This window comes from Chinchilla lanigera, unplaced genomic scaffold (assembly GCF_000276665.1).
Source record: "Chinchilla lanigera isolate Chin_1 unplaced genomic scaffold, ChiLan1.0 scaffold00084, whole genome shotgun sequence".
In the NCBI taxonomy this organism is placed as follows: domain Eukaryota; kingdom Metazoa; phylum Chordata; class Mammalia; order Rodentia; family Chinchillidae; genus Chinchilla; species Chinchilla lanigera.
The window spans coordinates 7,528,477-7,545,294 of record NW_004955485.1 but is presented as its reverse complement, the minus strand read 5'-3'; the positions used below and the strand labels follow the sequence as shown (position 1 = coordinate 7,545,294).

General features: G+C 46.5%; 1 protein-coding gene across 3 annotated transcripts in view; it reads left to right on the top strand.

The window, feature by feature from the left end:
* Positions 1 to 16,818, top strand: part of Cnnm2 (cyclin and CBS domain divalent metal cation transport mediator 2) — a gene marked incomplete in the record, with an annotated part of 147,092 nt that overhangs the window by 882 nt on the left and 129,392 nt on the right. For all 3 annotated transcript variants that reach the window (XR_001231085.1, XM_005403817.2, XM_013504078.1), the window contains 1 exon segment: positions 1 to 965. Coding sequence is in view for 2 of the 3 variants with exons in the window: in XM_005403817.2 (XP_005403874.2) it covers positions 1 to 965 (965 nt within the window).

Sequence of the window (16,818 nt, the reverse complement as noted above, 5' to 3'; positions counted from 1 at the left end):
GGTGGCCGGGCTGCAGCCGCCCCCGTGGGCCGAGACCACCTGGATCTACCACGACGGCGAGGACACCAAGATGATCGTGGGAGAGGAGAAGAAGTTTCTGCTGCCCTTCTGGCTGCAGGTGATCTTCATCTCGCTGCTGCTGTGCCTGTCGGGCATGTTCAGCGGCCTCAACCTGGGGCTCATGGCCCTGGACCCGATGGAGCTGCGCATCGTGCAGAACTGCGGCACCGAGAAGGAGAAGAACTACGCCAAGCGCATCGAGCCGGTGCGCAGGCAGGGCAACTACCTGCTGTGCTCGCTGCTGCTGGGCAACGTGCTGGTCAACACCACGCTCACCATCCTGCTGGACGACATCGCCGGCTCCGGCCTCGTGGCCGTGGTGGTCTCCACCATCGGCATCGTCATCTTTGGGGAGATCGTCCCGCAGGCCATCTGCTCCCGCCACGGCCTGGCCGTGGGGGCGAACACCATCTTCCTCACCAAGTTCTTCATGATGATGACCTTCCCCGCGTCTTACCCGGTCAGCAAGCTGCTGGACTGCGTCCTGGGCCAGGAGATAGGCACAGTGTACAACCGCGAGAAGCTGCTGGAGATGCTCCGGGTCACCGATCCCTACAACGATCTGGTTAAGGAGGAGCTGAACATAATCCAAGGGGCGCTGGAGCTCCGCACCAAGACGGTGGAGGACGTGATGACTCCGCTCCGGGACTGCTTTATGATCACTGGCGAGGCCATCCTGGACTTCAACACCATGTCGGAAATCATGGAGAGCGGCTACACGCGCATTCCAGTGTTTGAGGGAGAGCGCTCCAACATCGTGGACCTGCTGTTTGTCAAGGACTTGGCCTTTGTGGATCCGGATGACTGTACTCCCTTAAAAACCATCACCAAGTTTTATAACCACCCCTTGCACTTCGTTTTCAATGACACCAAGTTGGACGCGATGCTGGAAGAGTTTAAGAAAGGTGGGGAATTTTGGTATCTTTCATTGGCTTGCTCTTTCTCTCTCCATCCTCCTTCCCTACTTGAATGCTCTGGCCCTCAGACCAACCCCCAAGGCAAGTTGGCCAGAATTTCTCCTCTCTTTTAATTGCAAAGTTGAAAGGGTGGCGTGGATTTGGGGATGGATTGAACTAGCAAACACTTCTAGGTTGTTTGAAAGTACAAGACTGCCATCGGTTCGTTTTCCCCGTGATCAAAAGCAGGCTTTATGATTTCTGTGCATAATAAGCCCTCAGCCCGTGGGGGGCCTCTGGTCTCCCGGGAGTCTGTTGCACTGGTTATGTGGGTTGTGAGTGGGTAGGCGAAAGTAGGGGCCGGCTGAGGCCGTGTCCTTTGGGTGACATGTGCTAATCGCAGGCACTTGGGTAACAGTGAAATAGCTCGTCTAAACCCAAGGCAATCCTTTCCCTGCTTAAACATCCGCACTGCTGTTTCAAAGATTGGAACTGCATTTTTCTAAGCTTCTGCTCCTGGTTGTCTGGTGACCTTTGGGGAGGGAAGATTGAGTCCTGCCTCTGAGGGTAGAGGGTGGGTGAGCCAAGTATCACCGAAACAATGCACTTATTTTGGTTTTGACTTGGCTCAGCTAGGGAAGAGGGCTCTGTGAAAACCAGTTAGTTACTCATGTAACTCGGAAAGTCTAGAGGTAAGCTCACTGTTTATGTGGCTGCGTGCCTCTAGCTGCGTGCCTCTAGCTGCGTGCCTCTAGCTTTCTTCACTATTTGTTTTTATTTGCCTGACAACGAATAAAATTTGCTAAAGTAAATGTGGTTTAGCAAAAGGCTGAAACCTTTGACAGTGGGATGGATTCCTTAATGATGACTTCTGTATTTCTTGACTCATTTTAGTTTAAAAGTGCTCTTTCTTTACCTTGATCACCTGATCATTAAGTAGAAGTGTGTCTTCACCTGCACCCACTGTTTCAGTGTTTAGTTAACAGGGAAGAAAACGAAGTGCAGACCTGATGTGCGTACGCAGCACATCATGCCTTGCGTTTTGATGTTGTTTTACCATGCCATGAATAGGTAAAAAGCAGTTTGTATTATTGTTACCGAAGTTCTGCTAGTTTTCAGTAAGTAGATAGTGCTATTTGACTCAGGCTTTTTTTTTTTTTTTTGGTGCTGGAATCGAACTCAGGACCTTGCGCTTGCCGGGGAGGCGCTGTACTGCTGAGCTGTATCCTGGCCCTGGTAGTGTTATTTGAAAACCAAGGCAGGCTGAGTTAATTGCTGTGATGCAAGTGCGTGTATTGAAATGTGTATGTAACCTTTTGTGACCTGATCATCCTCAAAATTAAGCTTTTTCAAGTAGAATTTTAGGGCCGGGCGTGGTGGCGCACGCCTGTAACCCTAGCACTCGGGAGGCGGAGGCTGGAGGATCACTGTGAGTTCAAGACCAGTGAGCTCAAGGCCAGCCTGAACTGCAGAGCGAGACCCAGTCTCAAAAAGAGGAAAAAAAAAAAACAAAAAAAAAACCAAAACACCAAAAAAAACAAACAGAACTTTAATCACTAACAGTGGTCTCTCCCCTGCAAAAGGTCAGGTACCTGGTGACCACTTCCTAGATGGGGTCAGCTAAACACACAGAATGTGTGCTTGTCCTCGTTCTGCTTTCCTGGCTGAATGGGTGTCCTCTCCAGAGCAGGACCACAGCGCAGTCATTTTCATATAAAAATAGAGCAGAATGTGCTCTGGAGCTTGGTAATTTGCATTTAAAAGTAGGAGATTCTTCTGGATGCTTAAGCAGTAAGAAAATGTCCATTCTGTCTGGTGACAAAGCCTCTTGTAAGAGTGTCATTATTTTTTTCTGTTGTTAATTAGAGCATCTAACCAAAGTCTTCTTCATTCTGTGGTAATGTCCATGATACAGGAGGATGCCCTGAAGTGCTTAAAAATACCTCGGAAATTCTATTGCTAAGTTTTCCAGTATTAATACAGATAATTTTTTATGAGTTCTCTTTAAATTCAGGATTTTCTCCATCAGTTTATAGATTATTGATAACACTAGTTTTTACTCCTTGCTGGAATCTTTTTTGGGGGAGAGTTGAGATAGGGTATTGCTATGAAGTTCAGGCTGGCCTTGAACTCATAGCGGTCCTCCTGCCTCAGCCTCCCTGAGTGCTGGGAGTATAGGTATGTGCCAGCCATGCCAGGAAGTATTAGTGAGTTCTGGGATTATAGCTGTGCCACCATGCCAGGCTCCCTTTCTTGGATCTTATCTGTGAAAACATTTTACCGGGTTCTTTTTCTTCTCCATCTTCTAGTTCCTTCTTTTCTTCTTCTTCTTCTTTTTTTTTAATAGAAATTGAATCAAATGTGGGAATTGAACCCAGTGTGTTAAATATGCTAGGCAAGCCCTCTACTGTGGAGCTGCATCCCATTTTGTAACTCAGTTATGACTTAATTTTAACACTCAACCTTCTGTTGTTTTTCTGTGTTGAGTAAGGGTGTATGGGATGATTTGAAGGTTTCCCTTTTTTCTTTCCTTTTGTGTTATTTCCATTTCACACAAAACCAAACCAAACAGACACTCCCAACAATATCAGCTGTAACTGACCCCAGACTGGTTAGATCATTAATCCAGATCTCCTTGAAAATTGTCCACCCTAATTAAGAAGATCTGAATTGAAGCTTGCCTGTGTAACGCTCTTGTGAATTAGTCTGAATTACTCTTTTCTAAAGAAGGAGAAATAGAAAGTCCTATAATGTGAAAAGAAAAGCTACCTTTGTAAAATATGTGTGAATGTCTTTATAATGGTTACAAGTTTTTTGCCTGGGTACCAGGAAACTATTAGCCTTACTTGAGGTTGGAAGATAGTAATCAAGCTAATTTTACAATATGATTGTGGAGATGATGATAATTGCACACCTACTTCCTCTGCCAGGTAGGATGAGTCACCTGGTTACCTTTACAGGAATCACCTTGTGAAATACTAGAATTGCTGAATGAAGCATTGTCTTCATTTTACAAATGAGGACAATGAGGCTTAGATTTAATGGTTTATTCACGGTCACGCAGTCGTTTCTCAATTTGGGGTTTTAACTCTGGTCTGGGTGATACCAACGCTTGCATTCTTTGTCGTTGTGCCCGCCAGGGGGGCCTGGAGATCCAACGCAGGGCCTTAGGCACCCTCGGCCATGGCTGTCCAAGAGAACCTGCTCTTCTAGCCACTGCTACCCTTGTCCCGTGAGCCTGGTTTTACTTTTCTGTTTTACTGAGTGTGAAGTTTGATCATTTGTCAAAGCATTGTCTCAGGGTCTCTTGGCCAGTAGACACATAAATGTGCTGTATTCAAGCATATAAACCTATGCTTCTGTGACATTGTGGATAGCAGTGGGTATCCCCATTTTTGCCATTGAAACAAATCGGTTTTTTTTTTGGGTGATTCAAATGTAAGTGCGAAGAATTGTGTTTACAGTGTTTGCACATCAGGCACCAGGGCTCATTTTGAGAATGTTTTACAGTGATCTTGTTCTGCACTTGTGCAGTTTCCGCCAAGCTGCTCTACAACTGTTTATCTAATAGCTAAATTATGTAATGATGTTTCACTTGGGTTCTTATCTCTTTGACTGCAAGGGTCACACAGTAATTTGTCAAACTCAGTTTTCTTATTTAATCTTGATTTAGGTATATTTTTGTGACTGCCACAGAAGAATTAGTTGCTGATAAGCATCCTTTACAGTCCTGCCCCTCCAAGCTCCGGGCAGTCTTTCTCTTTTTTCTTTTGTTACTCTTGTAGTTGCTAACAAGTCTGAGTAAGAACATAAAATTTGTAAGTCCCACTACAGGATTATGAGAATTTTAGGCCGCTACTTTTTTGTGCAGAAAGCTTGCTGGAGGCTCCTCTTTTATCTGACATAATCTTCCTTGCAAAAGAGTGTGGGCTCTTGTAACTACCTGGTTGTATACATGGAGGCCCCTTGGAAGAATTAGCAGTTATTGTTTCCGTGCTTTTGCATGAGCTGTGTAACAGTTGCATTCCAGTGTGCGGGCCCGCTGTTTACAGCTGCTGGAGACAGAGAGGCTTCTTTCTGGCTATTTGTTAGCTAGGAACAGGTACGATCATGAGATGCTGTTTAAAGCACAAGTGTAATGTACAGTTTCCAGTTTAGAGATTAGTCATACCATTCTCTAACTCAGTAAATCTCTCCATGTTAATATGCTGTAAGTTTAATATGAAGAACTTGTGCCTCACTAAATTTAGTGTTCCCGCTTGCTTAGAATAGAGGAGGATGTTTTGTTGGTATTACAGGCATGAAAGGTGTCCCAGGGAGTGGACCTATTTATTTTCATGATCTTGTATTGTGTGGGTACACGTGCAGTAAAATCCATTAAGCTATTATAATTTTGCATGCTTTTATTTATTTTTTTAAATTAAAACTTTTTTTGGTACTGGGAATTGAACTCACGACCTCACTTGTGCCAGGCAGGAGCTGTGCTGCTGAGCTATGTCCTCAGCCTGTGTTTTTAGAACATCATTTTGAAATAATCAGGTAGTATAGGATTCACGCCAGTGGACGCAGGCAGCTTGAGGCTCTTCTAGTTCAGTGTTTATCAGTGTTTTTACCAGATGAGAAGATTTACTTGGGTCACTTCTTTTTGTTTGTTTTGTTTTTTGTTTTTTATTTTGTCTTTTTGAGACAGGGTCTCGCTATGCAGTTCAGGCTGGCCTTTAGCTCACTTTGTTGCCCAGGCTGGTCTTGAACTCACAAGGATCCTCCTGCCTCAGCCTCTCGAGTGCTGGGATTATAGGCATGCGCCACCATGCCTGGCCTGTTGTTTTTTTTTTTTTTGAGACAGGATCTTGCGCTGTAGTTCAGGCCAGCCTTGAACTTACTATGTAGCACAAGCTGGCCTTGAACTTGTAGTGATCCTCCTGCCTCAGCCTCCCAAGTGCTGGGATTATAAGTGTGTGCCACCACACCTGGCTAGTTGTGTCACTTATGAGGAGTAAGGTCGTAGCCTCCCTCAGAGACCTCCTGCGCCACCTCACTGCCTAAGGGGCTTTGGAGTGCCATTGTTAACAGCTGGTCTGAGGTCATTCTATGGTTAGGTGAAACACTGGTGCAGTCAACCCTTGACTAAGGAAAGTAAACCGCTAGCAGGAGAGAAAATGAGGAAAGACTTGCTTGGGGCCATTTAGCACTTAACGTGGGCTGGACTAGAACCTGCATCTTTGGTTTCTGGATTGGGGTTCTTTCCCCTCCACCAGGCAGGCCTCCTCCCCGCAAGGTGAGCTGCATCACTGGGAAAACAGGCGGTCACATTTGTGGTTGGTTCTCGTCATGGGATTGTGATATTTCAGATACCTTGGGTCCAGCGTATTCCTTGACAGGCATTTTGCTGTGTGGAAAACAGGTCTGTGTGAGCTCATTTTACTTTCGCTTAATGATTGAGAGTTTTAGTCTGCTGTGGTCAGAATAGGAGGGTATTTTATAAAAGGAGCATTAGTATCTAGGCTACTCAAAGCCTCAAGTTAAATGCAAGGTATTTCTTTTAGTTGGCTTTAAAAGGGTTTTATTCTGCTGTGGGGATGTCCTCTCTCCTTAAAGAGCCACTCGCTCTGCGTGAGGAGGAGGTGGGGTGGGGACCGCCGGGAGAAGCCTGCTTGGCTCTGTTCATTTCTGCTCACGGAGCAGGTCTGCCTTTCCGTCCAGACGTCCGTGGGCCGGGGCGTAGCTGTGCGCTGCAGCAGCTGCCGGCGTGCGCAAGGCCCTGTCTGCCGGGGCTGTTGAAGCCTGGCTCCGTGTGCGGGTCCGACCCGCGTGTCCTTGCCCTCGGTTTTCTTGCCCTGTAAGCGAAGTTCTGATGAGCCATGTTGGCTTTTGGAGCGCGCGGGGCCAGGGGAGGCTGAGGCGCCCAGCAGCTGTGCCTTGTGGCATCTAGACAAAGCAGGAAAGGGCCGCGTTGGGCTTTTCCTCTGGGGCTCTGTGAGGGTTGCAGACCACCCCACGCTCTCACAGGCAGGGCCTCGGGGTATTTAAATTCTGAAATGTACCAAACTCTTGTGAGAAGCCGGTTATTTTAACGATCTAAACACAATAAAGTATCACTAGCCAGGTATCTCGATTACTTTTTTCTTCTGGCTGAGACACAATATCTGACACCCAGAATTAAGGAAGGAAAGGTTTATTTAGCTCACAGTGTGTGGAGGTTTCAGTCCATACTCAGCTGGCTCCAAGGCAGAGTGGCACATGGCAGGGGGCAACAGTTCATGGCGGCAGAAAACAGCACACAAAAAAAGAGCAAAATAGGAGGAGCCGCAAGAGCAGCCTCCCTCCCTCCCTTGTGTTGTGTGCGGGCTGCCCGTCCCAGGGCGGGTGAAGCACTCGTACCCACAATCCCGGCATGGGACCATGAGTCAATCAAAAACTCTAGCAGCCGCCCCGTGACTGCATGAGGCTTTGCAGGGACAGCCAGACACAAACCGTAACACCAGGAGAGTCCACAAAATGCACCGAGCCGACTCATAGTTTATGGTTTTGTTTGCTCTTGAGCTCTTTGAACTTTTAAGAACAAGTCTCTGGACTCAGTCGCTTGTCCTGTACTGACATAAAAGGGCATCGGATGCACATATGTGTGTTACACGCTGGTGGTGACTTCTGTTCTAATGAGATGTACCTGGGATATAAAGAGTATCTATTAAACACATAGAAAAGGATCACTGGAAATGAATATCATTTATTTGAGTATTTGTTCCTTAGAATACACGAACAAGGAGCCCCAAACCCTCCCAGACGGAAGAGGAGAGACAAGAAATTGTTTCTCTCTACAGCACATAAATTGGCAATCCTAGGATGTCTGCGTGGAGGGTAGTGGAGGTGGCAGGCTTTGGAATGGAGCAGCGAGCACGCTTCCTAGCTCGAAGGTTCGATTAGTTGTTGATAGACAGTAGGGGTGATAAAGCCTTCCCCTCTTTAGATTGTAAATACTGCTGTCATGCTGGTAAAATTGTTTCTTTTTTTTTTTTTTGTACTGGGGATGGAACCCAGGGCTTTCACAGAGAGCTAGATCCTCAACCATTTTGCATTTTTTGAGACAGTGTTTCTAAATCGTGAAGTTGCCCAATATGGGCTTGAATTTGTAATCTTCCTGCCTCAGCCTCCTCGGGTGCTGGGGTTACAGGAATGAGCCAGCACACTTGGCTGCATATCTTCACTCTTAAAGAGCCCTGCTGTTGGCCCCGGTGGGAATATTTCTTTTCAAACTCACCTGCTGTGGAGAGGACCCCTCCTGTTAATGGAAGGTTAAGAACGTGTGCTTCCTGGGTCTGCCTTGGAGAAGTAATTTATGCTGTCTGCACCTCAGGTGTTTTCATAGCGAAGTGGGGCTGTTTCCTGACTCATAGTATGTGTAGTGAGGATTCATGTGATAGTGAAGGTCAAAATGCTCTGTCAGTAACTGGTGTACCTGGTGCGGATTCACCTGTTTTTATTACAGTTATTTCTGTTTTTGGAATTTTGTTGGATCAGTGCGTGTGTGGTACGGTGCCCACATCCCTGTGTGGAGTCGGCACACGCACAGCACCCGCCGTCCTTCCTTTCTCGTCCTTCTCCCTCCCTCCATGCCGGGGTCCCCTTCCCCTCGAGAAGGACCCGTCTCCAGACTTCCTGTCATCCTTTATTCTGCTCTTTGTTTTCACTTTGCATTTCTCGCATCAGAGAAACCGCGCAGCATGTACACTCGTGCGTCTGATTTATTCCATTGAACACGGTGGTCTCGAGGTGCGCCCATTTTGCCACAAATGACCCAGGTTATCTTTCTTTATGCCAGAGTAGTGCTCTCCATGGCGCGTGAGTACCGCGTTTTCTTTACCGTTTATCTGCTGATGGACACACAGGCCGCTTCCAAGATGTAGCTGCTGTGAATTGTGCCGCTGTGACATGGCTGTGCATGGGTCGCTGTCACGTGATGTCTTTAACTCTCTCGGGAAGATCCCTAATAGGGGAATAGCTGGGTCAGATTTTCTGGTTTGCTTTTTGGAGAATCTCCACACTGATTTCCATAGTGGTTGTAAACAATTGTTCCTGTAAGTTCTTGGTTTTTGTTTTTATTTATGCTGCTATAACAAAATAACACAAAGTGAGTAATTTATAAACAGGAATTTATGTGACCTGCAGGGGAGCACACCTATAAGCTCAGCTACCTGGGAGGCTGAGGCAGGAGGAATGAAGTGTGAGGCCAGCCTGGGCAACTTAGTGAGACCTGGTCTCGAAATGTAAAGTAGAAAGGAGCTGAGATGTAGCCCAGTAGCAGAGCCCCCAGGAACGTAAACCTCTGTACTGCGGGGCAGGGTAGAGGGTGGGGAGAAAGGCGTTTATTTCTCCCTGCTCTGGAGGCTGGGAAGTCCAAGAACAAGGCACCAACAGGGCGGGAGAGTGGAGGGGTGAGCACAGGCCTTAGACTAGTTCCTTCTCGCCTGCTACGAGTCGCTAACCCATTCATGAGGGCGCCCTCAGGACTGCTGTTTTCCCCAAACCCTGCTCTGCGTGCACCCCTCCTCCTTGGGGATTACATCTCAGCGTGAGCCTCAGACAGGGTCACACAATGCTGCTGGCTGTGGGTGTCCCGAGATGCAGGTTGGGGATCAAGAGAGGTGTTTGGGTACCTGTGCGTGCAGTTGTCACAGATGCTGAAGTCTGAACAGCGGCTGAGTGTTGTGGGTTTTTTTCTTTTTACTGTGACGGAATTCTGTGCTGTTATTTTTCAAGCAGCTGTAGCTGTTGCAAGCAGTTTTGGCAAGTGGATACACGCATACGTGTGTACTAGAACAACAGCAATTTCCTACACGTTCCACCTTCCTCAGACTAAAAGTACCAAGTTTAAAATAATTACCTATAGTTTTTATAGATGACTGAAAAAGAAAACAAAGGTTCAAAAGCGTAAGCTTATGGGTTTGGAAGCCCTTAAATAACCAAAGTTTTAAAACAAAAGGAAGATCTCAGATTACTCTGATAAAATCTTTTAGCGTTGATTACATCAAAGGTGGAAGAATGATGATGTCTGCTCATAGCATCTGTGTGTTGCTTACAGCAGTATAAATCTGTAATACTTTTGGAAGGGAATTAGGAGTCCAAACTGTCCTACCTTTTAGTTTAGTAATTTTCCCCCCTGGAAATCTTTATTCATTTATTTAAGAGGAGAAAAGAGCTACACTGGTTTTTTTTTTTTTTTTTGGTACGGGGAATTGAACTCAGGACCTTGCACTTGCCAGGTGCGCACTTGTGCCGCTGAGCTGTATCCCTGGCCTTGGTCTTTTATTTTTTATGTATTTTTTTGTCTTTTTCTTTTCTTTTCTTTTCTTTTCTTTTTTTTTTTTTTTTTTGAGACAGGGTCTCACTATGCAATTCAGGCTGGCGTTGAGCTCATTTTGTAGCCCAGGCTGGTCTCGAACTCACAATGATCCTCTTGCCTCAGCCTGCCAAGTGCTGGTTTTTTATATTAAATATATATTTTGTTTGTTTGTTTTGTTCTGTTTTTTTTTTTTTCCCCCTGAGACAGGATCTCCCTATATAGTCTACGCTGGCCTCAAAGTCATGGCAATCCTCCAACCTCAGCCTCCTGAGTGCTGGGATTACAGGCATATGCTATCATGCTTGGCAGGTTTATATATATATATATATATGTATATATATGTATATATATGTATATATATGTATATATATTACAACATTATCTATAAATGGTGAAATAACACCTCAATAGGCTTTTGAGGGGGAAGAGTTAATAAAATTATAGATGTCACCTTATTGCAACCATTTAATTCTGATTTTTTTTTTGAGACAGCGTTTCACTGTGCAGTGCAGGCTGGCCCTGAACTAATTTTGTAGCCTAGCTTGGCCTGGAACTCACAGTGATCCTCCTGCCTCAGCCTCCCAAGAGCTAGGGTTATAGGCGTGTGTGACCATGTTGGGTCTAATTGTAATTTTTGAAGACCATATAGCAATAAGAGAAAATTTACACTGGTTATTTGCAGGAACTATGCACATGTATTTTTTTTTTTTTTTTTTTTCTGGTACCAGGAATCAAACTCATGACCTTGCATTTGCCAGGCAGGCACTGTGCCACTGAGCTAAATCCCCAGCCCCAAGATTTTCAAGATATTAAATTTTTTTTTTCCCCCGGTACTGCGAATTGAACTCATGACCTGGTGCTTGCCAGGCAGGCGCTGTGCCACTGCGCTAAATCCCCAGCCCTTGCACATGTAAAAATATACGTGTATACAGACTGGAGGGGGACATGGAAAGGGTGAAAATAGTTGATGGGCTTAGGTGGGTGGTCATAGCCTGTCTTCATAAAAAGCTGCTTGTTAGTTTTGTACAGTGGATACACCTGGAAAAATTCACACCTGCGAAGAACTGTGTAAAATTCTCTTTAAAGTATGATCCAGTGATTTTTAGTTGCGCCACCATTATTGCTGTTTACTTCCAGGGTGTTTTCATCACCCCCAAAAAGAAATTCTGCACCTGGAAGCAGTCACTGTTCTCTGCTTCCCATGGTCCTTGGCAACTGCAGATCTACTTCCTGTCTCTGTGAATGAGCCCCTCCTGGGGATGAGTGACGCGTGGCCATTGGTGACTGGCTTCCTTCTCTCAGTGTAACGTTTTCAAGTTCATCCGTGCTGTGGCGTGAATCAGTAGCTCATTCCTCTATGACCAAATACCCCATTTCATTTATCCACGCATCAGCCGACAAGCACTTAGGCTGTTTGACTTTCTTCTTGTGCATATTGCTGTTGTGAACATCGGTGCACATGTTTTTGCGTGGACGCGTGTTTTCGGTTCTCTTCGTGTATGTAGGAGTCAAATCGTTGTATCACCTAGTTCCAGTATCCTTAACTTCCTGAGAAATGCTAAACTGCTTTCCAAAGTGGTGGAAAATCTTGTACCATTTTATGAGTATGAAAAATACGGTTAATGTTTGAATTTTAAAAAATGTATTATAAGGGTTTGGGATATAGCTCAGTGGCACAGTGCCTGCCTGGCAAGGGTGAGGTCCTGAGTTCAATTTCCAGTATAAAAAAAAAATATTACAGTGAGAGACACATTGCCATTAATTCCCTTAAAATGTTCTTTCTTGCTGGGCATGGTGGCGCATGCCTGTAATCCCTGCACTTGGGAGGCTGAGGCAGGAGGATTGCTGTGAGTTCAATGCCAGCCTAAACTACATAGCAAGACCTGGTTTCAAAAATAAAAAGCTCCCTGCTGGGCATGGTGGCATACACCTGTAATCCCAGCACTTGAGAGGCTGAGGCAGGAAGATCGTTGTGAGTTCGAGGCCAGCCTGGGCTACAAAGTAAGTTCAAGGCCAGCCTGAACTGCATAGCAAGATCTTGTCTCAAAAAGACCAAAAATAAAAAAAAATAAAAAACTCCCTCTTGCTCTGAACACAAGCTCGTCACTGCTGGCCCGTTCTGAGGTGGTTCTGGAAGTCCTCTTTGTGAGTGTCTTTAGTTGCACTGTTGTGGCGCCCTGGATGTCCGGAACCAGTTCAAAACATTGATATCTGTGGTCATTGTGACTTTGGGGCAGAGCCAGAAGTTTCGTGGTGCCGATCCGTGAGTAAGATGGATGAGGACACGTGCTCACCATTCCCTGGGATGTCGCTTGGTGCAGCATCAACCGTACTTTTGATCACACCTCTAAAGACATTCGTGATAGATTGACAGAGCTGCTTCAGAAAAGGGCAAGGATGAGGGGGCGAGTGTGAGGGGAGGGGCTTTTGAGGGGGATTGATGGCAGTGTGTCTTTCACTGTGCCGCCTAGGTTCATGTAAGTACACGCTGTGATGTTCACGCGGTAACGCAATCCGCTACCTTTGTGGCTCTCAGAATATGTCCTTATTATCGGATAAGTTAGCTGTCATGTGGGTGTCTTTACTGAAATTTACTTTATTTATTTATTTATTGGTATTGGGAATTGAACTCAGGACCTTGCACTTGCCAGGCAGGCGCTGTGCCACTGAGCTATATCCCCAGCCCCCTACAATTTACTTTAAAACGACCCGAAATAAGATTGGGTGTGGTGGCACATGTTCATAATCCCAACACTCTGGGAGGCTGAGGCAGGAGAATTGCAAATTTAAGTCCCACCTGGACAATTAGCATGACCCTGTCTCAAAATAAAAAAATAAACAGGTGGGGATATAGCTCAGTGTGAAGGTCCTAGGTTCAGCCCCCAGTACGAAAAAAGAAAAAGACATAATGACAACAGATTTTCCTCCATTCCTTTATTAGCTAACTTACCAAGGAAATTAAGCGTTTTTAGAAGGAGAAACATGTTTGCTTTGTACATAAACAGCATGCTCGAAAGTAGCCCATGCAGATTACACAGGCAAACAGATGTATCACGCACTCAGTTCCTAGTTGTTTAATGTCTGGTTGCAGAGGGCTTGTGCGTGGCCACGGACTTCAGGCTGCGTGTCAGTGCCTCTCGGGAACAGGGAAGGGTGGCCGCGCCCCAGGAGGCTCAGGGAGCAGAATCGGGGCCTGGGAGCAAGCTGGAGAAAGAGCGTTAGCGGAGTTAAGCTGGCTTATCGCTCATTAGCTACATATCCAGCAAGTCAGCAGCTGCTGCTTTCTCCGTGACCTCTTACGGCCGCTCACACGCCAGGCCTTAGCGCGCACGTGAAGAGCGCTGCCTCTTCCCGCCTGGCAGCAGGCGCTCTGGGTTTCAGCCGCCGCCTGGAGGTTTGCGGCCCCAGCCCGCTGGAATGTTGAGGATGTTGGGGGGTCAGTAGCCTCGCCTCGCGGCCACAGGCAAATGCCAGCATTTCTGGCAGAGCGCTGTCTCTGCGGATCACCACCTATTTTTCCTTCCCTTTTTACTGCACGATTTCTTTAAAAATACCTAGTGACATCCTCTCCTTGCCCCTGGTGTCATCCTGCATGTGCTGCGGCGGCAGAGCAGACTCCCGCTCCTGGCTGCCGCCCTGGTCAGCTCCTGGCTCCTTTGCCGCCTTGGGTGCCAGGTGAAGACTCTCTGTTCTGCCATAGCCCTCACAGCATGGGAAGGCACAGTCTTGCTTCTCTGCTTTCTCCAGTTCTTTTTCTGCTTAGCCTTCTGATTTCTTCTCTATTCCTTCTTTTTGAGACAGGGTGTCACTATGTACTGTAGGCTGGCCTTGAACTTGCTTATGTACACCAGGCTGGCCTCGAACTCCCAGCAATCCTCCTGCCTCAGCCTCCCAACTGCTGGTGTTACAGCGTGGTGCTACCTCCTGCTTTATCAATCTTGATTTTTTTTTTTTGTCTGTTTGAGACAGGGTCTCGCTATGCAGTTCAAGCTAACCTTGAGCTCATTTTATAGCTTAGGCTGGTCTTGAACTTGCAACAAGCCTCCTGCCTCAGCTTCCCAAGTGCTGGAATTACAGGCGTGTGCCATCATGCCCGGCCTATCTTGATTCTTATACAGCCTCCACAGTGGCCTTCCTGATTTCTTCCATTACATCAAGCCTGCTTCTGCCTGGCTGCCCATCCCTGAACATTGCTTTGACTTACGAGCTGAGTACAGTACGACCCCGACTTAGGAACGCCTTCCCTTCGGGAGAACGGTCCTGAGTAGGCCTGGTTCGTGACTCAGCAGAGGGAGACTTGCGCAGTGCACCTGTGAAGGTTCGCGCTGCAGTGCTTGTGACTGGGGCCTTGCTGTGCCGCCTGTAGTTAAAGGAATGTGACAGCGTCTTTTAGCTGTCAGGGTGGTCGGAATGGAACAGAGGGACAGCCGTCCCGCCCTGCCTGCGAGGCGCGACTGTCCAGTGCTGCGTCCCTTGCTCTTCCCACTGCTCCTCCCACGCGCGCGCATGTCCGCCACCTGCCCTCTGGCCGCTCCTGAGCCTCCGTCCTCCCGCCGGGGCCTTGCCCTGTACTGCTGTGGAGAGGCTGACCGTGGCGTCCCCCATAGGGCTCCAGCACCCCCTGCAGCCCACACTTCCTTTCCTGGTCCCCCTCCAGCCCTGCGCTGTGCTCTGTCTTCTGCGTGTGTGCCTTTCATCTTTCTGTCGGGTCTCCCACCAGGAGTGGGCTCTGTGAGGACAGCGTAGGGCCCTGCGTCCTTTCCCGCTGTCCTCCTGGGGTGACAGCAGGGTCGGCACATGGGTGCTCGGTAGATGCTGAATGAAGTGCCTCTCCTGAGGGTGTGGTCAGAGACAAGTGCTCTTTTATAAAACCAGTGGTGATGGCAGGGTTTTCTTGCTTTTTTTAAACAGAGTCTCACTATGGAGCCCAGGCTGGCCTTGAACTCAGGCAGTCCTCCTGCTTCAGCCTCCCCAGGGTGAGGGTTGCAGGTGCGTACCACCACGCCCAGCAGATGGTGGTGTTAATTGGTGTAAGATTCTAGAAAGTGCTTCAGTGTATGTTTAAGAATCTGACATTTTTTGTATATTCTTTCTCTGGTAGGTCTGTTTCCAGAGGTCTGGTCTCAGAAATGCATCAGAAACTTAAAACACGGAGAAGTCTAAAATTTTAATTTAAAAATTGTAAAGTACAGATGACAGATTTACCATTGTAATCATTTTACGTGTTCAGTTCAGAAGTGTAAAGTGCTTTTTGCGTTGTTGTGCAGCCATTCTGGAACACATATCTACAAAACCGAATCTCTGCTCTCTAATCACCGCCTCTGCTGCTCCTATTCCCGCATCCCCTGACAGCCGCCGTTCTGCTTTCTGTGTCAGGACGTGACTGCTGGAGGACCCCCATGAGTAGTCTCACACAATATTTGTCTTTTTGTGATTGGTTTATTTCTTTTTTTTTCTTTTTGGTTTTTCTTGAGACAGGGTCTCACTATGCAGTTCAAACTGGTCTTGAGTTCACTTTGTAGCCCAGGCTGGTCTTGAACTCACAATGATCCTCCTGCCTCAGCATCCCGAGTGCTGGGATTACAGAGGTGCGCCACCATGCCCAGCTTGTGATTGGTTTATTTCATTTTGGATGGTATCCTCAAGGTTCATGTTATAGTATGGGCCAGAATTTCCTGCCTTTTTAAGCCTGAGTAATATTCCTTTGTATGTGTGTTCCACACTCACTTTGTCCATTTGCTCTGTCTCGGTACTGTGCTAACCGATTGCACCACTGGAGCTCCTGTCCGTTCACTCTGCAGTGGACACTGCAGTTGCCTCTGCCTTTGGCTGTTGTGAATAATGGTGCTGTGAACATGGGTACACAGATATTTGTCTGTCTGTGTTTTCAGTTCTTTTTCTTTTGTTTTCTTTGCAGTTCTGTTTTGAGGGTATACCCAGAAGTGGAATTGTTGGGTTATGTATACAGTAGCTTGACTCTTAATGTTTTGAGAAACTAAATATTTTTTCAAAAGATTATAAACTAGTCTAAGAGACCAGCATTGAAGGATGGTACAGCCAGTCTAGGTGTGTGCCTGTGATGCAGCTCCTTAGTGTTACACTCTCAACATCTTTAATAATATGGGGAAATGATTACTTTAAGTGAAAAGAGCAATATAATCTTAACTGTGTTTTAAAAGCTGGGTGACGAGATAGCTAAGATAATTGTACTACTAATTTCTATTGGTTTATTGAAAGGAACAGTTAATGTTTAATTGTTTGATCAGTCTTGCATACCTATATTTGGTAATCTGAGCAACTGCTTTGAAGATAACAATAAGTAATACAGCAACCATTGTTGATTTCCTATCATCTTGTTTTGAAATTCTGTATCATTTTAATAGTTTTTGTGTTGTTTTGTTTTTGTTAGTTTTTGTTCTTTTCTCTTTAAAATAAAAAAAAAAGCTGGACGTGGTGGCACAGGCCTGTAATCCTAGCACTCAGGAGACAGAGGCAGGAGGATCACTGTGAGTTTGAGGCCAG